This window comes from Ochotona princeps, chromosome 10, assembly GCF_030435755.1.
Source record: "Ochotona princeps isolate mOchPri1 chromosome 10, mOchPri1.hap1, whole genome shotgun sequence".
NCBI classification, from domain to species: Eukaryota; Metazoa; Chordata; class Mammalia; order Lagomorpha; family Ochotonidae; genus Ochotona; species Ochotona princeps.
The window spans coordinates 74,935,704-74,961,867 of NC_080841.1; the positions used below are offsets into that span (position 1 = coordinate 74,935,704).

Consider the following 26,164-nt stretch of genomic DNA (forward strand, 5'->3'; position numbering starts at 1 on the left):
AAAATAAAATTCTTCCAGGAAATTGAACAGAAAGAAACATCTGCCAACTGATCCATTAAAACTGGCCCTAGGAAAAACAAGACAAAACAAAATTACATGAAATAATACTACAGAGCAATACTCCCAATGAACATACTTGAATATTTTCACAAACCAAACTCAAGGAAGCAAATAATAGACTAATAAAGTGTGGTCTAATTCCATGAATTCTGGGTGGGTTTAACATCTGAAATACTGTGGTTCAAAATAATGAACTGAAAAAGAAAAAGAAAAACCACATAAGATAAACTCAATAGTACAGAAAAGGCATTTGATTTGACAAAGAAAATGTGTCACTAATATAGTAATGGGAGAAGGGTGTCAATTTGGCAACTGTGGCTAACATCAAACTGAAGGTGTGTGAACGCAATCCCTCAAGATAAGAAATAAGACTAAAGTATTTGTTCTAACCACATCTTTTCAACACGGTTCAGGAGCTTCGATCCAGTGCAATCAGGCAAGAAAAATAACCAAAAGGCATCTGGCGGGAAAAGAATGAAAACTATTCTCAGATGACATGACATTTACACGAAAGGTTGGCAAACTGCAGTGTTTTGCTGTGGGTCGTAGATTTGAGGAGAATTTTTACATCTTTCCTGCTTTTTTAAAAAAGATGCATTTATTTATTTTTATTGGAAAGTCAGACATATAGCGAGGAGGAGAGACAGGCAGGAAGATCTTCCGTCCACTTATTCACTCCCCAAGAGGCTGCAACTACTGGAACTGAGCAGATCCAAAGTCAGGAGCCAGAAGCCTCTTCCAGGTCTCCCACGCGGGTGCAGGGTCCCAAAGCTTTGGGCCGTCCTCAACTGCTTTCCCAGGCCACAGGCGGGGAGCTGGATGGGAAGCAGGGCCACCAGGCAACAGACTGGCCCATATGGGATCCTGGTACATAAAAGGCAAGGACTTTAGCCGCTAGGCTACATCGTCTGGCCTGATTTTTATATCATTGTATGATTGTAAATAATAATGTAATTTAAAAATCTGCAACAGACATGGTATGTGGTCCATAAAATCTGAAATATTTATTATCTGGCCCTTGAGAGAAAATGGTTGCCAACAAAAAAATGGTCTATGTGAAAAATATGATGAAACCTACAAACCTGATGGAACAAACAAGTGAGTTTAACAAAGCTGTTAAACCGGGCCTGGCACGATAGCGTAGCGGTTAAGGTCCTCGCCTTGAACACACCAGGATCCCATATGGGCGCCGGTTCTAATCCCGATGGCCCCACTTCCCATCCAGCTCCCTGCCTGTGGCCTGGGAATGCAGTCAAGGACGGCCCAGGACTTTGGGACCCTGGGAGGCTCCTGGCTTCGGATTGGCTCAGCTCCAGCCGGTGAACCATCGGACAGAAGTACTTCCCCCTGTCTCTCCTCTCTGTATATCTGCCTTTCCAATAAAAAAAATAAATAAATCTTCAAAAATGAAACAAAGCTGTAGTATTCAATATTCACCTATCAGATTAATTCCAGTTTTGTGTCACATCAGTAAATAATCAGAAACTGGAATGTTTCAAATACTATTAGCAGCAGCAACACCACAAAGGTGGACGATCTACAGATGAACTTGACATGGGATCTGAATGACTGTGGACATTATCAACACGGCTGGCAGGCATGAAAGAAGATTCCGACTAACAGATGTGTCTCCCCTGCCTGTGTGGCAGGAGACGCAACACAACAATTGCTAAGATGTCAGTATTTCCCCCAAATATGCATAGGTTCAATCCCATTCCAAGCAGAATCCTACAAAGCATTTCCTTTAGAAATTGGCAAATTAATTTTAAAATGCCTATGAAAGCATAAAGAAAGCCCACATTACCTAATTATATGTCTCATTACAAAACTGTAGTTATTAAGATAGTGAAGTGTTAGAATTAAATATTGAAAACATAGTAATACAACAAAACACATAAAGGGTTCTTATTTTCTCTTTTTTTTAGATTTTTCATTTTTTATTGGAAAGGCAGGTGTATATACAGAGAGGAGGAGAGACAGAGAGCAAGATTTTCCGTTCACTGATTCACTCCCCCAAGCGACCGCAGTGGCCAGAGCTGAGCCAATCCGAAGCCTAGAGCTTCTTCGGGATCTCCCACGCAGGTGTAGGGTCCCAAGGCCTTGAAGGATTGTGCTTGACTGCTTTCCCAGGCCATAACCAAGGAGCCTGATGAGAAGCGGGGCTGCTGGGATTAGAACCGGCGCCCATATGGGATCCTGTCGCGTAAAAGACAAGGACTTTAGCCACTAGACTACCATGCTGGACCCAAATTTTTCTTAATTACAAAAGAAATTGGAAAAGAGCTCTTTCTTCAATAAATGATGCTGAAATCCCTCCTCTCAAATTCACTTCAATTTATACTTAGAATTGTAAACAAAAGTTTACTCAAGTGGATCACAGACCTAAATTTGAAACCAAAAGTTATGAAACTTCCTGAAGAAAATAGGCAAAATCCTTGTGACCATGTGTTCAGCAAATATTTCTTGGATATGAAATCAAAAGCATGATCCATAAAAAAAAAGATAAATTACACCTCATCAACATCAAGAACTTCTGATCTTCAAAAGGTATGGTTAAAAGAATGAAAAGACTAGCTACAAACTGGGAGAAAATATTTGCAAATTACACATCTGGTAAAGAGATTGCATCCAGAATATACACAGAACTCTCAAAACTCATTAATAAGAAAACAAACCCATGGTCAAAAAATGTGAACATTACCCAAGAAGTTACACAGCTGGCACCTGCGCACATGAAAAGACGCTCTGTCCCATCAGCCACTAGAAAAAGTGAAATGGAGAACATGGGATCCCATTGCACACCTATTAGGGCGTCTGAAATAAAAGTCTGGCCACACCAAGTGCTGGCACAGATGTCCTCACGTGTACCTGGTGAGAATGTAAAATGGCACGGGGAAATGCTTTGGGAAGTTCTGAAGAAGTTGAACATCCACCTACGATACCTCTAGGTATTCGTTACAAAAGAATGGAAATCGTGCATCCTCATAATGACTTTCAAGTGAATGCCTCAATGCTCACCTCACCTTTATTCATAATAATCCCAAACTGCAAAGAACTCAACACCCATTACCCGTACTAACAGAGCAGTAAAAGAGTGATTTAGGAGCATGGCGGTGTGTGTGAAAGTAACAGGCGGAGTGAATACAACTACACCAAAGCGTGGGTACATTCTGCATGAACTAGCAGTATTATACTCTAGAAAATATAAACCAACTTACATGGACAGAAAACAGATTGCTGTTCATCCTGAAGGAAGCCAGAGACAAGAATTACTAAGGGGAACCAAGAAATTGTGGGAGGTCATCATTGGTAAAGTGTGTGTGTGCGTGCACATGTGTGCACGTGTGTGTATGAGAGAAAACGTATCAAATTTGTACATTTTACATACGTGCTTGTCAACCATCACTTTATAAAGCCATTAGACCTTTTAAGTGAAAAAATGTATATTATGAAAAACAATGCACGCATTTGAAAACTTCTTTTTTGCAGCAAAACAAACTTTTCATTCCATTTCCCTTGAACTTTTTGAAACACACCAACAAGACATCAAGCAGCACTGATTCTGTGTATGACTCTATGTGATATAAATTCGCTGACACCACCGGTCCCACCAAGGCATTTACTAGAATATTAAGCGTACAAAGCTGCAGAATCATATGGGTTGTCATGAACAGAAAGTAGCTCAGACGACACTTTAGATTATAGAGACGGTGGGAGTACCTGGGTGACCACGGGGTCTAAAACCCACTAATTTGACTCCCTACAGCTAGCGAGGTGCCACTTTTCCTCTGCTGGGTGTGTCAGCTTTGGGCTGCCTCCACCTGCCCTCTGGGTGCCACGTCACAAGCTGAGGCCAGCAGGCAACAAGACAATCCTTTGGCTCCTCCAAGACTCTACTGCTCCTGCCTGCTTCTGCCAACACTGGGCAAACTTGTGGTTGTATTTCCTGCACCCCTTTTCATTTCCTGCCTTTCCAAAAGACATCTTAAGGCTTTCCCATGCCTGGTGGAGACATTTGCAAAAAACAAATCCAACACTACATACCTTGGATAGGTGCTCATCCTCCTTTCGCTCACTCACTTTTTCTTAGGAAAGGGCTTGTCTTTTGCTCAGTTTTTCCTCTGATTTCTCTCCCTCCTCATGCTACACTCCATTTTTCAACTTGCGTTCTCATGAGCAAATAGCTTAGGTTTATCTATTAGATATATATGCCATGTTTTCAATATACTTCCCAACAACTCCACCTCGTAGTCACACTTGAACTCTCTGGGAGGGTTCTGTGAATGCAATGTGCACAGGCCTGAGTTAACCCAATCTTCCTGCACTTAGCAGGGGCAGGGCAGGGGCAGGGGCAGGGATAGGGGCAGGGCAGGGGCAGGGGTAGGGGCAGGGGCAGGGACCAGCTGGCTTCTGTAGAAGAGAGTCTCCCCGGAAGGCTCTGTTGCAGGACCATTTTCAACAGAACTGCGAGTCAGGAAATCCCTACTGACTTGTTAGCACTGTTTAAACACAAAACCTTTTGAAATTTATTCTTCCTCCGGCTTCTAGAACTCCTGGTTAACCTGTTAACATCTCAAGTTTACTTTGACAGATCTTCCTCCTCCTTTTTAAGATACCAAAGTAGAAATGAGAACATTTCCAGGCTCCTCTCAGCTCTGCCAAAAACGTCTTACCTGCCATGGTTCACAGCATCCCATCTCCCCATGGATGCTGCCTGCCAAGGCCCCCTCTCCTCAGTCTGTTGCTGACTGCTCCGTCTGCTAAGGAAACCACTCTCCCCTGGTGAGCATGGATGTGTGCTGTGTGCTGTAAAACACACCACGGCTTTTTGTGTCTTATTGCTTCACTAAGGCATAACTTTGTTCTGAGTTTGATGGACTGATGCAGAAATTGAAGAGAGAGAGAGAGAGGACGCCATTGGCTCACTCCCTAAATGCCTGAGATGAAAGACTTGCCCAGAGCACAGCAGGAAGCCAGGGCCTCAATTACCGGGGCCACCACCTCCGCCTCCCAGGGGCCTGCACTGGCAGCAAGCTGGAGTCAAGAGCTAGAAGCAGAGCTTAAACCAGGGTCCTTGGAGGCGGCACGTGGGCGTCTTAATGCTAGGCTTGAAGAGATGCCTGCTCTCCCCAAGTACTGCATTTTGAATACTTAAAGTACAGAAAAGGAAAGATAATACACAAGTTATCTTTTTAATGAATTTTCAGACCCATTCTATGTTAAAATAACATAGATTTTGATATCTTGGGTTAAATAAAAATGCATCACTACAATTGATTCCCTCTTTTTTATCTTTTCCAAAATCATAACTTTTCTAGAAAATGTAGTGTTATACCCATGACTTAGCATATCATTTCTACTCCAGACCAGTGCTTTACACCTAAGAGTCTAGCTGACCACACACATTCATTATTTTTTCTTGCTCTGAGGCTGAAACTGCAGGCTGAAAGGGCTGCCGTGGACTGAAACGCTTCCCAAAGAGGGCAACAGGGTAGCTCTGCCCGTGGTGGGCGGGCTCTCAACACTGGCTCACGGGCAGCTGCAGCAGGGATATTGGCAAGACTGGCAAGACTTGCCAGAAAGTGGCAGTCGCAGTCATGAGTAAAAAGGGCGAGGGATTTGCCAAAATAAAGGATAAGGCTTAGATGCATTCAAAATGATGGAAATGCTGGCAGGTGCACGTCAAATTAGAATCCATCTGAGTAGGCATCCAGTACAGCAGTTAAGATACCACTTGGGGGCCAACGAGGTGGTGTAGCAAGCTAATCCTCTACACGGAGCAGCCCTTAGGGGTGCCAGTTCATGTTTCTGGCTGCTCACTCTCAATCCAGCTCCTTGCTTGTGGCTTGGAAAGCAGCAGAGGATGGTCTTAGACTTTGGGTACCTGTACCCATGTGGAACACTAGGAAGAAGCTCTTGATTTCTGGTTCACAGCTTCAGACAAACCCGCCATTGCAACCATTTGGGGAGTGAACCAGTGGGTGGAAGATCTCTGTCTGTCTCCCTGCCCCACCTCCTCTGCCCTCTGTAACTTTGACTTTTAAGTAAATTAAATAAATCATAAAGAACAATGCAACTTGGGATGTCTGTACCCCATATCCAAATCCTGGGGTTCCAGGCCTGGCTCCACTGCTTGCAGTCTCCTGCTCAGCACACCCTGGAAGGCAGCCGGTGCTGGCGCAGGGCCACATGGGAGACTGTCCTGGAGCCCTGGCTCCAGAATTTGGCCTGGCCCAGCCCCTGCTGGTATGGGTACTTAGAGAGTGACTCGGTAGATGAAAGATCTCTCCTCTCTGTTTCTATTTCTATCTTGCAACAAATAGATTTTTAAAAATTAGCTATGACACGGTTACTACAGGAAACCAGGCCACCTGGTATACTTGATATTTTCTCAGCTAATGGAATTGCCCTCTTTATCTGGCTTGAAATCTGGGATCTTCCTCATCTTCTTCTCTTTTCCTCTCCATATCCAAGTAACTGCCACATTCTATTTGTTTGAACAACACCCAGCACATCCCCTGCCTGCTTTTTTCTTCCTTCCTGAAAGCCCACGGATGCTCTCACCACTAGTCCCGTGATGTCTGGGGCTCACAGTGGGGCAGGAAAGAGCAGAAGAATCTGCTTCCGGCATATGCACCTGTGCGCACTGCCTTGCCTTGCCTGGAGGTCCTGCCTCTGAGTCCCTGGAGAGTGATTTTAGGGAAGAGGTCCTGTTCTTCAGTTCCCTCCAGTAGAAATAGCAGGTGGTTGGGAACAGAATGAGAAGATAAGGGATTTTAGGAAAGGTCATGGAAAACAGCTGTTAGGGAAAAACTATACAGAAATAACAAAAATAGCATCAAATTAAACTTGTCCTTTAATTTCATTTTCTAAGACCTCTTTGAAGTGCCCTTGTAGAAGAAGCAGTGAAGCCCCCAAGATGTCTATAGGAGCCCTCAGAAAGGTTCTGGTACCCCCCAAGCCCTGCTGTCTGGGTGTGCTTCCTGCACTCCCATCCTTCCTCCTGCTCGTCCTCCATCTGCCTGCTTCTCCCAGCACAAGGAAACTGTGCGGTGTGCCAGCAGGGTTCCAACACTTGGCTCGGCAGGGTACAATTCTCCAGTGACTCTGGGCCAACTACTGACCTGCAGGACAAGAAATCATCGAGAGCTCAAATACACCTGGCTCTTACATCACCTGTACACAGCCTATAAACCACTCCTCGTGTGAAAACGTTGTGAGCAGTCTAGAAACGCTCTTCTTCAAAGGCATGGCAGACATCTAGCCAGAGGGGCAGAGACCAGGAGCTCCTGTCCACTGGTCTACTCCTCAAAAAGCGTGACATCCAGACTGGTCTATAAAGATCAGGAGCCAGGGATTCAGTCCAGGTCGCCCATGTGTGCAGCAGGGACTCAGCCACTCGAGCCCCTTGCCTGCTGCCTCCTGAGGTGTGCGTTAACAGGAAGCTGTGACCAGGAGCTCAGTCAGGACTTGAACTCAGCACCTCAACTGGGGATGGAAACCTTCGAACTGGAATCTTCAGTGCTATCTCCAATACCCACACCCACCTCTTTGAAAAATCACTGATTTGTGGAGGGTAGGGAAGTGAGGAGAGAGAGAGAGAGAGACCTTTTTTATGTGAACACAATCACGCAGAAGTGACAGAATTTTTAACAGTATTTAGCAACTTGAAGTTAATATATTCAATACATTTTTGCACTTCACTTTTAAAAAAAAGTTAGTTTGAAAGATACTTTCCATGCCAGAAGGAACTAATTTGGTCTGCTTTATGTGTCATAAAAACATATTTGTATTGAAAAGGCTGACATATTTAAATATAAATTGGGGTTTAACTTTAGAAAAATTAACATCGTAGTCTTTGACCAGTATACAGATTTGAAGGATAAATTGAAATAATTGCCTCAAATAATTACCAGTTGACATTTTCAGCGTCATATTCTTAACATGTTTCATATTTGGCATATCTAGGTTTGACTGGGTAGGATTAATTGGGGTTTTAACTCTTATCGACAAGATCAAACCTCTTTTGGGTGTAGGTATAAGATGTGATAGGCTCCAAATTAAGGTAATCAACAGTGAATTATATTGTACAAGGAAGCAGGGTACACACACACAGAGAAAAGTAATATTTTAACCTCTCAGTTTTTTTCTTTTCTAATTCAAGAAGCATAGAGAGTGCTTCTAATGGCTGGTTCACTCCTCAACTATCCACAGTGGCCTGGCCACAGCAGCAATTGGGAACTCAAGCAAGGTCTCTCCTGGCTGTGAGTAGCAGGGATTCAAGGACTCCAGGCATCTCTTGCTGACTCCTGGTGTCTGAACAGGCAAAACGAACGGGAGCTGGAGCTGAGAGTCAAGCAGAGGCACGATGGAAAAGGACACAGGCTTCCTAACCAGGATCTTAGCTGCTAGGCCAAGTGTCCACCCTGAACATGTGTGTGCACAAATGAGTGTCTGTGTGCATGTGTGTGTGTGCAGACACGTGCACGTGTGTGTGTAATCTGAAAGGCACAAAGAGGGTGTACTTTAGCATGAAGCTGCATGTAAGAATAGAGAGAGCTGGGTCTTAACCCCGGGCAGTCTTATGTGGGAGCAGATATCCCAAATAGCATCCTAACCACCATAAAAATGCTCACCTTCTAATGCTTTCATCCAATTATTCTTTTTTTTTTTTTAGATTTATGTTTATTACAAAGTCAGATATACAAAGAGAGGAGGAGAGACAGAGAGGAAGATCTTCCGTCCGATGTTTCACTCCCCAAGTGAGCCCAACAGGCTGATGCGCCGATCTGAAGCCGGGAACCAGGAACCTCCTCCAGGTCTCCCACGCGGGTGCAGTGTCCCAACGCATTGTGCCATCCTCAACTGCTTTCCCAGGCCACAAGCAGGGAGCTGGATGGGAAGTGGAGCTACCAGGATTAGAACCGGCGCCTATATGGGATCCCGGGGCGTTCAAGGCGAGGACTTGAGTAGCTAGGCCACGCCGCCAGGCCCAAGCCAATTATTCTTAACACATATAAGCTGCTCACATGTTCTTTTTGTATTTATTGTCATCTATATACTCGAAGTGCTTTCCATGGCACAGGCGCAAACCCTCCTGTGCAACAGTTACAGGGAAAGAAAATCTGGGGGCTGCCTTGACACAGTGAACTTACTGTGTCCTGTATCAGAGCTCCAGGTCAACTCCCAGCTCCTCTGTTCCCAGTACAGCTAATGTGCTCAAAACAGAGCTGGTAACTGAAATATGTGGGCCCCTCCCACCCATGAGAGACCTGGGTGGCATACCTGGTTCTTGGTTTGAACCTGACCCAACTCTGGCTGCTGTAGTCATCTGGGGAGTGAACCAGAGGCTAGAAGAATTCATTCTCCATTTCCCTCTCTCTATCACCTTGCCTTTCAAATTAAACAAATATATATATATTTTTTTTTTTAAAGATTTATTTTATTTTTTTATTACATAGTCAGATATACTGAGAGGAGGAGAGATAGAGAGGAAGTGGAGCTGCCGGGATAAGAACCAGCGGCCATATGGGATCAAGGCGAGGACCTTAGCCACTAGGCCACGCTGCCAAGCCCAACAAATATATTTTTTTTAACTACCAGAGCATGCTCCTGAGATTTATTTACTTATTTGGAAGGCAGATTTTAGAGAGACAGGGAGAGAACTTCTGTCTGCTGGTTCACTCCCCAAATGACCATAACAGCTGTAACTGAGTTGATCTGAAGCCAGAATCCAGGAGCTTCTTCTTGATCTCCCACAAGGCTGTAAGGTCCCAAGAACCTGGACCATCCTCCATTATTTTCTCAGGTCATAACCAGGGAGCTGGATGGAAAGTGGAGCGGCTGGGACATGAACCAGCATCCACATGGGATCCCGGTGCACACAGAGGATTAGTTTGTCAGGCCACTATTGAGGCTCCAAAATAAATAAATCTTTTCAGATGCTTTTTAAACACTGATGCACACACTTACTAACAAGAAGGCTGAATTGTTATTTGTTATCGTAGTTAAGACTGTTAGCTCTGAGGGCTAGAAACTCCAAAGAAATCAACAAAAAGTAAAAAAGGCTGGATTAGTTTTAAAAAGTTTCCTGAGTAACTGAGAAAATCCCAGGACCAGAGAGCTTCACTGCTAAGTTTCATCAAACCTTCCAGGAAGAAATGATATCAATTCTTCTTGAATTATTTAGAAAAACTTAGAAGAAAGGAACCCTTCAAAACTGTTTCTACAAATCCTGGATTACTGTGAGTCCAAGATCAGACCAGGACATCACAAAAGCAGAAAACCATAAACTAGCGTCTCTGACAAATGTGGATGCAAAAATTGTCAACAAAATACTAGCAAATAGAATTTAATAGTTCCTCAGATAATCCACCATGATCACATGGGATTTACGCCACACATCCATTAATAAATGTGATGCAGCACTTCAATAGAATGAAGGACAAAAACCATAAGATCAGAGCAGATATTTGGTCCAGCGCCTGGGGCAACCATCCTGAGTGAGGTTCCTGCTAACGCAGACTCCCGGAGGCAGCGGCGATGGCCCACAGAGCTGTTTTTTTTTTTTTTTTTTAAAGATTTATTTTTCATTTTATTGGAAAGGCGGATATACATAGAGGAGGAGAGACAGACAGGAAGATCTTCCATCCGATGATTCACTCCCCAAGTGAGCCGCAACGGCTGGTGCTGAGCCAATCTGAAGCCAGGAGCCTCTGCCAGGTCTCCCATGTGGGGGCAGGGTCACAGTGCTCTGGGCCGTCCTCGACTGCTTTCCCAGGCCACAAGCAGGGAGCTGGATGGGAAGTGGAGCTCCGGGGATTAGAACCGGCGCCCATATGGGATCCCGGCGCGTTCAGGGCAAGGACTTTAGCCGCTAGGCCACCGCCGCCGGGCCCCAGAGCTGGGTTTTTGCCATCCACACAGGAAATCTGGATTGAGTTCCTAGCTCCTGGCTTCGATTCCCGCTAGGGCCACTGCAGGCATTTGAGAATGAACCAGTGGATGTGAGTGCTATGCTATCTCTGTCTCTTAAATAAACACATATTTTAAAAAAAAAGACCCAGTGATCATCTCAATAGATGCTGGAAAGAGTTCAATAAAATTCAACTTCTCTATAATAAAAATCCTCAAAAATTAGGCATAGAAGGAGCATGCCTCACCACAAGAGTGACTACAGAAGAAAGACCCACAGCCAATATCAGATTGAATGGGGAAACGCTCAAATCAATTCCACAAAGGTCAGCAATGAGATGAGGATGTTGTCTGCTTCCATCACTCTTTACTGTGGCACTAGAAGTCTTCCTCTGGGGGAAAGGCAACAGGAAGGGCACCCCAAAAGAATGCAGAAGGTCAAGTTATTCCTGTTTGTGGACAAAATGATTTGTTATCTAGAAAAACCTACACGCCACCCAAACCCTGATGGAACTTACAAATTCACTAATGTTTCAGAATACAAACTCAACATGTAAATATCAGTAGCTTTTTTTTTGAACAATATACTAATAATGAAATTGTCAAGAGAGAACTTTAAAAAAGCTATCCCAGGTATAAGAGCTACCAGAAATTAAAACAAAACATCAAGGAATAAATCTAACCAAAAAAAATGAATAATCTCTACAGTGAGAGCTGCAAAACACTGATAAAAGAAATTAGAGGCTGCGAAACAGTGAAATGCCCTCTCTCACACACCTTGGAAAAATTAATATTAGAATGTCCATGCTGCCCAATGTAATGGGCAATGTAATTCCTACCAAATTATCAGTGATAGTCTTCATAGATCTGGGGGCAAAAAAATCCCAAACAACTAAATCAGAAAGGTTTCTCCACAGCCAAAGAATTCCTAGGCAAAAGAACAAAGTTGGAGATATTATTATGCCTGACTCCAAAAATGCTTCCACAAGAGGCTTTGACCTGGTGGTTAAGTTGCTGATCAGGACACCTGCATTCCACAGTGAACTGCCTGGCCTCAGCTCAGACTCCACTTCTACTTCCAGCTTCCTGCTAGCATCTGCTGGGAGGCAGTGGTTGATGACTCCCTGCTGCTCCTGTGGGAGACCTGACTGAGCTCCTTGCCTAAGCATGTGCTACAAAGTTATAGTATCTAAAACGGTATGGCATTGGCATAAAAACAAATAGAAAGAAACTTCCATATGTAAAGCCAATAGATTTTCAACAAAGACAGTAACAGTACATACTTGAAAAATGATCATCTCTTCAACAAATGGTGCTGGGCAAACTAGATTCAGAAAAAATAGACTCCCATTTCTCACCACAAACAAAAATAAACTAAAAACAGATTGGAGATTTAGATGTATGACCCAAAACTATGGAATTGCTAGAAGACAACATATGGGAAACACTTACAGACATTAGTCCAGGAACATATTGGATAGGGGTCCCAAAGGCACAGACGATAAAAGCCAAAATTGACAAACAGGACTGTATAACTAAAAAAGCTCTGCATACTACAGAAAACAGTGAACAGAGTGAAGAAACAACCTACAGAGTGGGAGTAAATGTTTGTGAATCATTGACCAAACCTAGCAGGTAAAAGGAACTCGAACAACTAAACTGCATAAACCCATGCAGTTCAATTTAAAATGAGTAAATAACACAAGCAGATACGTCTCAAAAGAAAGTCCACACAGGGCCCCGGGCAGTAGCCTAGTGGCTAAAGTCCTTGCCTTGCACGGGCCAGGATCCCATATGGGCGCCGGTTCTAATCCTGGAGGCCCCACTTCCCATCTAGCTGCCTGCTTGTGGCCTGGGAAAGCAATCGAGGACGGCCCAAGGCGTTGGGACCCTGCACCCATGTGGAAGACCCAGAAGAGGCTCCTAGCTTCGGGTTGGCTCAGCTCTGGTGGTTGCGGCTCACTTGGGGAGTGAATCATCGGATGGAAGATCTTCCTCTCTGTGTATCTGACTTTCCAATAAAAATAAAATGAAAAATCTTTAAAAAACGAAAAGTCCACAAAACACCAACAGATACATATAAGAAAAGGTTAATATCACATCTCCCCCTGGGAAATGCAACTCAAAATTAAAGCTTCAAAGAAAGAAAAAATATCTTTCAGATAAACAAATAAATTAAGGTCACAAATAAATTCTGATGAGAATGTGGAGAAAGAACTCTCCCACATTGTTGAAGTGAATCGAAATTCACTCAGCCTTTTTGGGGAACACTAAAGGACATCCTCAGGAAACCAGAACTAGAACTCCCATGTGACCCAGCAATCCCCGTTACCAGATAGACAGTGCAACGAAATAAAACCAGTACACTGAAAAATATCTGCACACTCATTCTTCCTGCAGCAGTATTCTTCATAGTTGAGACATGGCGACAAAATGGATATAGAAAATCCAGAATATATATACACAATGGAACATTATTCAGCTGCAATAAGACTGGAATGATTCACCTACATCAAACGGATGAAAAGCTGCAGGTCACGATTTTAAAAGAACAACATCAGGCACAGAAAGGCAAACACTGTGTGTGCTCACTTCCATGTGGAATCGACAAGGGGGGCACCCATAAAGGCAGAGAATAGAAAAAGACCCCCAGAGCCAGGGAAGGCAGAGGGGGACAGGGTACTGATAGGTCAGGTAACAGATTCAAGGGTAATGGTGGGTGGGAGTAACCTCTGATTAGATCCAGTTAAGACAGCCACGGTTTACAACAACTAACTGACTGTTTTTAAAACAGCTAATAGAGGATTCCGAACGTTTCCCACACAGAAATGATGCCTGAGGTGACAGATGCTAACTGCCCGATGTGATCACACTGGACACACGTACTGACATGTCAACATCGTACTCCATAACACCTGCAGCCAGTATGTGTCCATCAAAAACGAAGGCAGAGTGAAAAGCTACGAAAAAACATTGCCAAGTTTTAGTCTAATTTCAGTCAGTTCCTCCACTTTTTAGTTGGTATCGTTACTTACTAAGTAATGATATTTCATTTTCATAATAATCATATTTTTAAATGTTGAAAAGCTGTCTTTCCACTCAACACAAGCCACAGTAAAAGAAGGCGCCAATGTAGCTGTGAGCGAAGCCCCTTCCTTTCCTGACTCTCCCAGTCTCCCTCAGCCAGACAGGGGCACTCAGCAGTACCTTCACCGCAGCGTTCTCGTGCATGGTGATGCAGTTATTGATATCCTCTGAGAGCTGGTACAAGGCCTGAGCAGTCGCTCGGTGCACATTGGTGTCGTTGGACTTCAGGTATCGCACAAGGGGGGCTACTGCTCTATATTCGCCAAAAGCCACTCTATTCCTGCCCCACATGCAGCAACGTGCAATGACTTCTGCCAGGTGCCGCCTCAACTTATCGTTGCTCTGCACAAAGGAAAAGAAATGGTGAGCTGTGCATCTGTACGTGGTGATGCTCCTGTGAGGTGCCCTCATGGTTATCGCCCACCGAGACAGCGGGTCCCGGAGGTTTTGTCTTGAAGGGACTAGTGTTTGGGTTGATCACCAGCAGACCACAGCTCAACCCCGAGTTTTCTTGTCATGAATTGAAAGTGGTCAGCTCTTAGAGGCTTAATCGGGTGTCTAACATTCACTGTGTGCCTGCCCAAGGACAACACAAATTAGAAATTAACAGGCATCTGGCAACTCAAAAGAAGGAAGAAGACTATGTGTTTTGTTAATTTTTAAAATGTACTGTGTTTGTTTGACAGGCAGAGAAGCAGGATGGCGGGGGAGAAGACAGGGACTAGGGAGTTTACTTGAAAGGTAGTGAGACAGAGAGGCAGACGAAGAGATCACCCAACCTTTAGTTCACTTCTCTAATGTCTGCAGTAGCCAGGGTGGACAAGGCTGAAGCTGGGAGCTGGGAATTCTACCTGCATCTCCTGTGTGGGTGGTAAAGGCCCAGCACTGGAACCATCACCTGCCGCCTCCCAGCCGCCACGTGCAGGAAGCTGGAATTGGCAATGGAGGTAAGACTGGAGCCCAGGCGCTCTGAGCTGGAATGCAGGTGTCCCAGGCAGCGGCTTCACATTGCCTCCCCAGTGTAGAGTCTTGAGGGAATACTTTCCCAAACTGGAATATGTGGATGAATCTACGCCTTCACCCTAGAAATATTTCTGCATCAGAAATACTCTTTGTTTCCCAACAGGGAGAAGATAGCATAGTCAACACACTGGCATCTTTTGAGTCTTTTATTTTCCTGTCTTCTTTCTTTTCGTATGTAATGACCTTGTATCGGCAAAATGTAACCAAAGAGCATATATGGTCTGTGTGCATTGACTGGACTAGTCTCGAGAGGTGGGCAAGAGCTTGGTGCCTGGCACACGCTCTGAGGAACTAAGGCTTCTTGACCCACCACTATCCAGTGTCTGCATTTCAGCTCTGTGGCTCTCCTGCCAAGTGGTAGTCCAAGCTATACTCAAACCCTCCTGGTCACAGTGAGGTCATTGTTTCTTCAGGCTGCTTGTTCCATCCGGCCCGGCCCTAGGTAAACAATACAGTGATCGCCAGAGCCTTCTAGCTCAAGAATGCCATCAACTTGCTGGCTTGCACAACTGTCTTCAGAATAATAATGGTGCTGGTGGTAGGGGAGATGATAGCTAGCACTTACATAATAGCACTTCTATGTGCCACCACAGTACCTGCCAGTAGCGAATAAAAAGCAGCCTCTATTTTTACAAGGGCCTTGTCTAGGAATGTTTTATAGTTTAAAACACGCTTTTGCATATATTAGTCTCAGGAAAAGCAAATGAGTTGGCCAAAACCTCCTATCTCGTGAGGGACAGACAGTGACGTTAAATCCAGATCGCTGGATTTTTAAGCTCCTGCTTGGTGCCATTACACCAGAATATTGTGCGACAGAACGCATGCAAGAAACTGAGTGTTACTTACTGTGTTCGTCAGTTTGGACAGTAAAGGGACGACCCCATGATCTGTGATGACGGCGAGATTTTCCTGGTCTTTGGCTATGTTGGTAATAGCAGCACATACACTCGCCAGAACTTCCTGGTTATCTGACTTGAGCAAGCTGACGATAAGTTCCAAACCACCGACAAAGGACCGAACCATTTCTCCAGCATCCTAGATGGAAAAACAGAATTGGGATCAGAAAGAAACCTATGTGTACAAAGTCAGAAAGTAGGAACAGAGCTGTGAGATACATGGTGGTCAGGAAAGAAGCATTCAGTTTAGTTTAGCTCAGTATTATTTATAACACATGAATACATATATAACAGATATGCTTACAAAATTTCATTTCAAAAATTTATCATTTCCATGTGACTGTGCTGGCTACTGAGATACAGAAGTTAACAAAATGTAATAGAGTCTTACAGTCTATGGTAGTTTTGCTTTTTTTTTTTTTTTTTTTTTTTAATTTCAGGCTGAATGACAGGGTGACAGAGGAAAGAGAAATCTTCCATCTGCTGAGTCACTCCTCAAAAGACCAGAACAGCCAGCCTGGAACTCCATCCTGGTTTCCCAAGAGAGAGACAGAGGGCTAAGCGCCCGGGTCATCCTCCACTGATTTCCCTGGTGCAGCAGCATGGAGCCGGAATGGAAGTTGGGCAGTTGGCACTTGAATCAGGATTCTGATGTGAGATGCCAGCACTGCAAGGCCCCAACGTGAACCCCAGTTTTGTTTCATGGTCCCCACTAACACTGATTGGGTTAATGCTGTCTCATTGCTCCTTACTATCACCCACTTGATACATAGCCTGCCCACGTGTGCGAGGGGACACCCTATTTCCTAGATGCTATTCATTCAGGGACACTGAACTTAGAGCCAATGAGACTGTTACTCAAGCCACAATGCTGATCCAATACCAAGGGTGGCACAGGGAGCCTTCACGCTCAGCAACACCGGGTAGCATTTCAGCTCCATGCCTGGAGCCATTTCAAGCAATGACATAATGAAACCAAAGCACAGGAAAAAAGAGGGCCAATCTGAAGCCAGGAGCCAGGAGCTAGGAACTTTTTCCAGGTCTCCCACTCGGGTGCAGGGGCCCAAGACTTTGGGCCATCCTCAACTGCTTTCCCAGGCCACAATCAGGGAGCTGTCACTTGGGGAGTGAATCATCAGATGGAAGATCTTTCTCTCTGTCTCCTCCTCCTCTCTGTATATCTGACTTTGCAATAAAAAGAAATAAATACATCTTAAAAAAAAAAAAAAAGAATCACACACAGTCCCAGAATCCACACACTTGCACTCTGGATATCAGTCTTTTGTGATAAAAAAAGAAGAAAAGAGGGGGGTGGTGTACTCCAGAGACCAAACAATGGACACTTGTTACCAGGGTGACAGCAAAAAGTAGCACCTTGTTTGACCTCAGCTGAGGTGTGTGTTGGGCAACTTGGCAATTTTCCACCTCTCCATGTGTATCCAACCATGACCGTGAAAGCAAAGTGGGTACTGATTTGGTGGTGACAAACGCATTTTAACAAGTAGGCAAATCCCTAGACAGAATCTGTGAGTACAAGCATGGACTGTAGCCACACATGAGCCATCGTGCTGTTTACAGCTTGGGGCAGTTGGGCATTAAACCCTCAAAAGCGTAACGAATTGCACTAGGACAGAGGAACAGCCACCATGAGGTCCAGACGTAACGCCCCTCACCCAGGGCAGCTTGGCAAGGGCCCCTGGGATTGTGGGAATTTGAAGCACCATGTGAGATGGATCTGAGAGGGAGAGGGAGAATATTAAAACAGGCACGGCAGCATGGGAGAAAACGGGACTTGGGCAGTGAGAGGTCTGGGCAGGCTCGGTGAAGAGTGTGAGGTTTATCTGCAAGGCACGTGGAAACCGTTGAGGAGGTTTCAGTTGTAGGCGTGGGGGCATCTTCTTACAGAATCCCTTGGGATTAGGTGTAGAATCATGGGAGGAGGCAAAAACGTGTGTGGGGCAGTCAGAGGTGATGATGACCAGGCCAGCCAGGAGACGGTGATGATTTCGGAGAGGAGCAGAAGGACATGGCCTGGGGAACATGACTGGGGGTGCTTCCTTACAGGTGGGTCCATGACAACTCTCAAGCTTTTGTTTTGTTTTTTGGGGTGAGGTAGGATGGTTTTTGGTTAGAGTCCTAATTTATGTTTAATATATTCGCTTTCATTTTATATCTATACCTATATCTATCTAATTTTAATATATTTGTTTCTTTTCTCTAGAACATCATTGCTTTATTTTCATTTTACTTATTATTTCAGTATATAGTTCCATAGGCTCTGGGATTTCCCTTCTACACACACCCCAAATCTCCTCTCCTTCATTGATTTCCCCTAAATTATTACATTAGCACAGGCCTTCATAAACAGTCATAAGTCCATCATTCTGCTATTTATGTGTATCCTGACATTGTAGGTATGGACAATGACAGAGAGTCCAACATCCTATTGTCAAGATATACTTAATAGTTTCACTGGGTCTCCAATTTTTATTAGGAAGTAGAGATGCATATTGTGTTGTATCTTCACATCGGCATGTAATAGTCTCCATTACACAGTTACTATGCATCCCCTTAAATGAAAAGCCATAAAACAAAATCAACAACAGGAAGAAAAAGGGAAAATTTACAACAACATGAAGTTAAATAACATATTACTGAATGATCAATGTGTCACTGAAGAAATGAAAAAGAAAATCAAAGACCTTCTTGAAGCAAGCGTTGCTATTCATGATGCTATTCACTGACCTATGAGTCAGTGAAGAAATCAGTAAAACATATAAGAAATGAAAACAGAAGCAAAAAGTCTACAAGATATTAATACAATAGTTAAAAGGCTAATATTTTAATTGTATACTATACTGTCACCTTTTCATACTTCCATGTGTTAAGACGCTACCAAAGCAAAAGGACGCTGGGCATGGGCTTCTCAGGGACAGCTTTTTGTTTTTAATTTTTAAAAAGATTTATTTATTTGGAAGAGTCACTGAAAAGGGGGGAGAGACACAGAGTGACAGACATTCCATCCACTAGTTCACCATGCCCCATCCTCAAAATGGCTGCAACAGTCCAGTTTAGGTCAAATCCAATCCAATAGCCCAGAATTCCATCCAGGTCTTCCACATGGGCTCAGGGGCCCAAGTACTGCTTTCCCAGGCACACTGGCAAGAAGTTGGGTAGAGAACAGAGCAGCTGGTGGCTCCGCCTGCTGCACCAGAACAACTGCTTCTCCAGTCCTGATTCATAGACACAATACCACATGTCCTGACGGTGCTAGGCTCAGTCCTACCACCACCGGGCTGAAGGACTGGAGAGATGCCGTCCCCAGGGTGATGACAGACAATGGGACCTGGCCACATCTCCCCTCTAGGAGGCAAGGAAACTGCCTTTCAGTTCAAAAGGAGCAGAATGAAGACGATGGGCAATTTCGATGAGGGGTAACCATGTGAAGTAAAATCAAGGAGAAGACAGAGAAAAACAACCACCTCGCAGGTGAGGGCAGGGCAAACTGACCCGCCTGCCTACAAGACAGATGAGAGCTGGGTGAAGCCACAACATGAGAAAAACAACCCCAAGAGGAACAAAACATATCACTCACAATGATTAAAGCTTATCAATTGTTTCATTAAGAAAAAAATAAAGAAAAACTAAAGACTTCCACAAAGAATTAAAACCGGAAAAAGTGTGTGTGTGTGTATAAATTAGAAAACCAGAAGAAATGCAGCAATGAAAAGATAAACGGGTGATTTATGTAAATAAATAAAGATATATGAACCCTGAAAAATGATGGAAAAAGAATTCCTAAAAGAAAAGTCAAAGGGAACAAATCAAGTACTTACACAAAAAAAGAAGAAGAAAGGAGAAGAGTGGAGAAAAAGAAGAATTAGAAGTTTCCTTGAGCGCGCATTGGAAGCATTGTCTCATAGATCTGGGAAAACTGACTCCAAACAAACAGAACTATACATTCTAGCACAATGTTGGACTTTTTTTAATTACTTTGGTCATTCAAGCAAAAAGACCAATTCATCTGCAAGGAAAAGAAGAAGGTTTTTGTCATCAAACCTTTCAATAGCAACATTCCGTGACTCACTCAAAGAGAGAAAACGTGAGGCCAGGCTGTGGCGTGGAACCACAGTGTGAAGCTCTCTCGGCCATCAGAGACCTCAGGGAATGACATCCCCGAGGCTCCTCCTGCGTGGACCTCCTTGAGAATGACATCACACCTCCAGAGTGCCCACGGGGAAGTGACCAAGCACCACCACTTCGCCTGCTTCAGGATGATGTCACAGCCAAGTGCTGCCCCAGTCCGGCTTGTTTTCTTTCCCAGTATTGTCTTGGGCCTGATTGGTACCTCCTAAACATGGTTCCGCAAGAGCCACCGGCTTCTCCATCTTTGCCATGTCAGTTTCCTCACCTGGCTGCTCTGCCATAATCTCACACACTCTGACTGGTCTTTCAACACCAGCTCAAATAACATCTCTCTCATGAACCTCTCCTCCTCTCCTTTCCACAGGAAAGGAGGTCACTCCCTGTTCTCTAGACTCTTGTGTTTTTCTCCAAAATACATTTCTCTAGTCTCCTTTGGTTGCTAAGCTTTGGTTCTGTGGGTCTGCCACATATGTACAGGTGTTAGGGGAAAGGGTGCTGAATCCCAGGGGTAATTCCTTACCCACCCACGACCTCATTGGAAGTCTCATTACACTTGCCAATCATTACTTAGCGAACCCATTACAGTCAGTGAGGTCTGAGATGATGTTTCCCAGGAATATTCTTGGAAAGTTTTCCAGTTTATAAGAAAAAAAAAAATCATTGCAGGTCACGCTGAGAAGGGAAAAACAGGAAGTTCCAGGAAAGAGCCTTGGTCCTTAATGAAGCTGCGATGCTGTTGTGTTAGCTCATTCCGAAATCTGATCAGCCATTCACAAGGGAAGGCATTTCCAGCCCTGTGCTCATGCATTCTTCCTGTATTAATCTGTGAGTTTTTCAAGAACAGATAGATACCTGGTCTTGTTCTTTTATTCTCACTTGAAGTATCGGCCTGCATTGGAACATTCATTGGATAATTAATAAATGTTGAATTGTGGAGAAAATGAGAAATATTTAAGATACTTACCCCAAGTCACCAAAACTAGAGAAAAAAATTTAACTCTGTAAGTGGATAAGACTGGTTCAACAGGCCACGTATCAAACCAGTACTGCTCCGTCAGTCAACCCCAAGGGGTCTAACAACTCGCACTTTTTGCACTGTCCCATCACTGGAGACACAGCCATGGGACCACATTGGGAAGAGAGACAAAAGTGAGTGCATTTGCGTGTGATCCAAGAACTTGCTCAAGTGCGTGGTGTGAGACACGGGGAGCCAAGGTTTCACTTGGTGAGATCACAGGCCCAGCTCACTGAGGTCTCGTAATGTTTACTATCCAGGCACAGCAAAATGGTAGACTCAGAAGCCTGTAGGCCCCTCCAAAGTTTGTTGACATGTTTGGAAGGTGAGATTTCTTTCTTTTCTTTTCTCATTCTCTTTTTAGGTTTAAAGATTTTAAACAAATGACGTCTTGCCTAGCATGGAAAGGCAGACAGTATATTCAAGGATGGAAAAAGTAATTACTCTGCCAAAACTGTCTTTCACCAATGCTAAACGACTGGGCAAATTCACCACATTTTCCACCTTCTCACATATCTTAAAAATTAGCTTGGGCCAATTTCACCACTGGCATAATGCTGGTTGTCCACAATTCAAAGGTGCATCAGTAGCGAGGAACAATCGCCTAACTTTTTGCAGTTTATAAGGGACTTTTCCCCACACGTTCCTCACTTGAGCACCATGGCATCAGTTGAAGGAGGCAAAGCATCCTCATTTGATGGACCCCAAAGCTTCAGGTTCATAGACAGACAGTGACAAAACTAAAAGCTTTAGCTTGTTTAGTTGTTTTTTTTTTTTTTTTTTGGCTTCTCCATTGTCCACTGCATTCTCAGCCTTGGACCTACACTTGTGTCTATGACACTAAATCTAGATTATAGGTAACCCAAAGAATCATCATGATGGATGGGATTAAAATTGTAAGGGCCCGGCTTGGTAGCGTAGTGGCTAAAATCCTCACCTTGCACACACCAGGATCCCGGCGGCCTTGCTTCCCATCAGCTCCCTGCTTGTGGCCTGGGAAAGCAGTCGAGGACGGCACAAAGCTTTGGGACCTTGTACCCATGTGGGAGACCCGGAAGAGCTCCTGGCTCCTGGCTTTGGATTGGCTCAGCACCAGCCGCTGCGGTCCCTTGGGTAGTGAAGCATCAGATGGAAGATCTTCCTCTCTGTCTCTCCTCCTCTGTGTATATCTGCCTTTCCAATAAAAATAAATTAAAATCTTTTTTAAAAATCCAAAAGAGATGAAGTTACTACTGTGCTAATAATACTTCCTCAGACAAACAAAAGTAGTCACTAAGAGATTATGAAACACCTTCATCATGCTATTAAATGGATGGCTGAATACACAGGAAAAGATGTCAGGCACAAATTAAAACCAAGAAGAATACACCAATAAGATGAAAAATACAACCAGGGAAAGAAATGACATTTGGTTAAAATTTAACTGATAGGAAAATATTAAGACATTATTTACGGATTAATGAATAAAACAGGAAACTGGGTATTTTGGCATAGAGCAACTAAATTAATGGGTATGAAATTCATTCTCTTGCCTCCAGCAAAAAAAAAAAAAGCTGGCAGTCTTCTCATGAGGTGAAACACACATAATGTGGCTTTAAAACACACTTTAAAACATCACAGGACGTAAGACAAAAATTATAACCGGAGAAATTACACAAAACTACTGTGCGTTATACGAAGAGACTGCAGAAGATAGTACTTGAAGAAGTTCTTAAAATAGCACATTGCACTTAAAGGTTTTTTCCAAAAACCCTATATTCACATTAGAAGTATCATGCCAGAGAAACCAGAACTAGGACAGGCAAATTTTGCCCTGAAAGTGTGTGCAGTGAATGAAATTCTTTAAGAATTCCCTGTAGAACCTATGCAGACGCAAGAACAGGGAGCCTGTTTGTGTTGAGACGCCAGGGCTGCTCCTAGCCATCCGCTGGCTCCCAGAGAATCCCTGCTGACTTAGCATTGTCTCCTGCTCTCAGATGGAGCTCTTCAAAACTCAAAATCAGAATATCAATTGTCATTTCCTTTACTTTTGAACTCAAGGAAAAGTACGTTGGTTACATAGCAAGGCAAAAGGGGGGCATAACACTTTGAGAGTAGCTTTATCTAACTGAACCACCAGAAAAATGAAAGTGAGTGTAACTTCTGAATTTTTCTACTTCCCTTGGACCGACTCAAGACACTGTTAAAATACCAGACAACCGTGATTATTTTCATTTGACTGAGCCTGTGTGAATCCTGTGTCAGATGCAATAACCACTAATGAGGACATCTACATGGCAAGGCACCATTGTGTATCCAGAGGCTTACTGAGTTAATTAAATGACATTCTCAGCCAATGACGTACAGGAAAGAACTTTATGACAAGTACAAGGTGCTAAATCAGTGTAAGCAGCAGTCGCATGATCTAGCTATTAGTTACAATCTAGGTATGTGTGGGTATGTTTTATGTAATTATGTGGATTACATATATTAAATTTGTTTTAGGTTTGTTCTGAGTAATCCACTGATTCAGATCAGGAAAGCAATGTCCTGTTCAGTTGCAGGCAGGTGTGTCTTAACAGTGACTTTTACATGGATGACCCTAAAGACAACACTTGAAATCAATATCTTGCTTGGGAACAATATTTGACGAAGTACAGTTCTCCAGTTTTTAAATAGGTTACTTTCCCAAAGTTTACTTGTTAACTCTGTTACACCCCCCCCCCTTTCTATAAATATGTGGTTACCCTCCCACTTCATCAGGAGAGAGTCTATTTAACTCGTAATGGAGGTGAAATGTGCTTGCCTGATCTTTGACGCCAGCTGTCTGGCCTGCCTCATACGTGCTGTGCGCTTTCAACCAACTTTCACACTAAACGAGTTTCAGTGAGAAACCGCTCTCACTCCTCAAGGTTGCCCCTGAAAGCCGCTGTTAGGCACTTCTAATGTGCCTCACAGCACACACTACAGAAGTGCTTGTCAAGAGCTATGTGCTCACACCAAGCCTCGAGGCAGCTGAAATTCCAGTACTTTTACAAGTGAGTTACTATGCAGTCAGAACCCCCTTGTCCTTCACTGATGGATGTCCCTTATCGCATTTAATAGGTTAAACAATTGATCCATAGAGATAAGTTTTCACATGTAAAAATTGTGCCTGTTTCCATATAATACTTACAGAAACCAAGTGAACCGTTTCACCTTAGGGGATAGAAAATATATTGCACATGGGAATTATCTGAGAAATTTTAAACAACTCTGGCACAAGTCTACCCGCCAAAACACATGTTTTCAAAGACATCACCAGTGTGGTACTACTAAGGTGTGGGGTCACCTCCAGGTAACTAAATCAAGAGGGCCGAAGTGCAGTGGATCCCACTGAGGCTTTTACTAAGAGGTTTCAAGGACGGCTCCGGCCTCTTGCCTTCTGCCTTCCAGCATGTAAGGATGGAGCAATAGGGCAGGGCAAGCCAAGAGCACCCCTCGCTAGACACAGCGTTGGCGCTTCACGTGGGATCAGCTTGCCTCCAGAACCACGCAAGGTGAATTTCTGTTCTTCATAAATGTATCACCTGCTCAGCCTGTGGCATTTTTTATAACCCCACAAATGGACTGAGACACCAAAGCTGCACCCAATACCAACTTCATAAAAATGTGTGTATGCCACAGCCAGCATCATAAAGATGTGTGAGTGTTCTCAAGGGCTTGCAACCACTGGGCGAAGAATTTAAGTTCCACATTGAGTGAGAGCATACTCTAGCCCCACCATTGGCAATGTGGCTTCCAGCAAGTGACTTTACTTCTCTAAGCTTCATTTTCCACATCTGTGACATGGAGCTAATACACACCAATCTACTCTGTGTGTGTGTGTTTTACACTTTATGTATTTATAATGCATTTTAAATGTGTGAGTATACATACATTTAATTACATGTACACACGCACACACATATATATGTATATATACATATACATATACATTTAAAATGTTTTAGCTTGAGAATGTATTTCTTTTTTTTTTTTTACCAATAGGCCACATAATTAAAATATCAGTCCCATGAAAAACCACTTGAAGTTCATTTAATTCCACATCTCATCCATACTAAAGAATGTATTCAAAATACATGTTAGGTAGCAACAAGAATTTTAATATACTTTCTATACCGTTTTTTAAACCGTAAGATTTTTAATTTGTTTGTTTATTATTTTGTTATTGTGTGACTTAAGAGTCAGTGAAGAAATTAATAAGAAAAACAAGAACTTTTTCTGAATGAATAAAAACAAAAATTTCAAACCCCTGAGATGTAGCAAAAAAAAAAACAGTATTGAAAGGGCTATTGATCCTGTATTTTGCATGAAGGTTGCCTTATATTAGAGAGAACGTATGGTATTTGTCTTTTTGTGATTGAGTTATTTCACTAAGCATAATGGTCTCTAGTTGGGACCATTTGGTTGCAAATGGTATGCTTTCACTTTTTTAATGGCTGAGTAATATTCCATGGAGTAGATGTACCACAGATTCCTTATCCACTCCTCTTTTGATGGGCATCTGGTTTTTTTCCATGTCTTTGTTATTGTACATTGTACTGCCATAAATATAGGATTACATGTCACTTTCTCATATACAGATTTCATTTCCTTTGGATATATTCCCGTGAAAGAGCGTACCTTTCTCCCCACTTCCCACATCAGCATGTATTGTTAGTAGAGTTTTGAATGTAGGCCAACCTCACTGGAATTAGGTAGAGCCTCAATGTGGTTTTCATTTGTATTTCCCTGACAGCTATGGAACCTGAGCACTTTTTCATATGTCTATTAGCCATCTGATTTTGTTCTTTTGTGGCTTTTTTTAAAATTTATTTTTATTTTTTATTTTAATTTTTAAAATTTAGATTTATTTATTTTTATTGGAAAGTCAGATACACAGAGAGAAAAGAGACAGAGAGAAAGATCTTCCATCCGCTGATTCGTTCCTCAAGTGACCACAATGGCCGGAGCTGAGCCAATCTGAAGCCAGGAGCTTCTTCAGGTCTCCCACACGTGTGCA

General features: G+C 43.3%; 1 protein-coding gene across 2 annotated transcripts in view; it reads right to left on the bottom strand.

Moving 5' to 3' along the window:
- Nucleotides 1-26,164, bottom strand: part of ODAD2 (outer dynein arm docking complex subunit 2) — a 153,225-nt gene that overhangs the window by 37,342 nt on the left and 89,719 nt on the right. For both annotated transcript variants that reach the window (XM_058668911.1, XM_058668909.1), the window contains 2 exons: nt 15,931-16,119; nt 14,182-14,403 (listed from right to left, as the gene is read on the bottom strand). In XM_058668911.1, the coding sequence (XP_058524894.1) occupies nt 14,182-14,403; nt 15,931-16,119 (411 nt within the window). The remainder of the gene's footprint in view (nt 1-14,181; nt 14,404-15,930; nt 16,120-26,164) is intronic.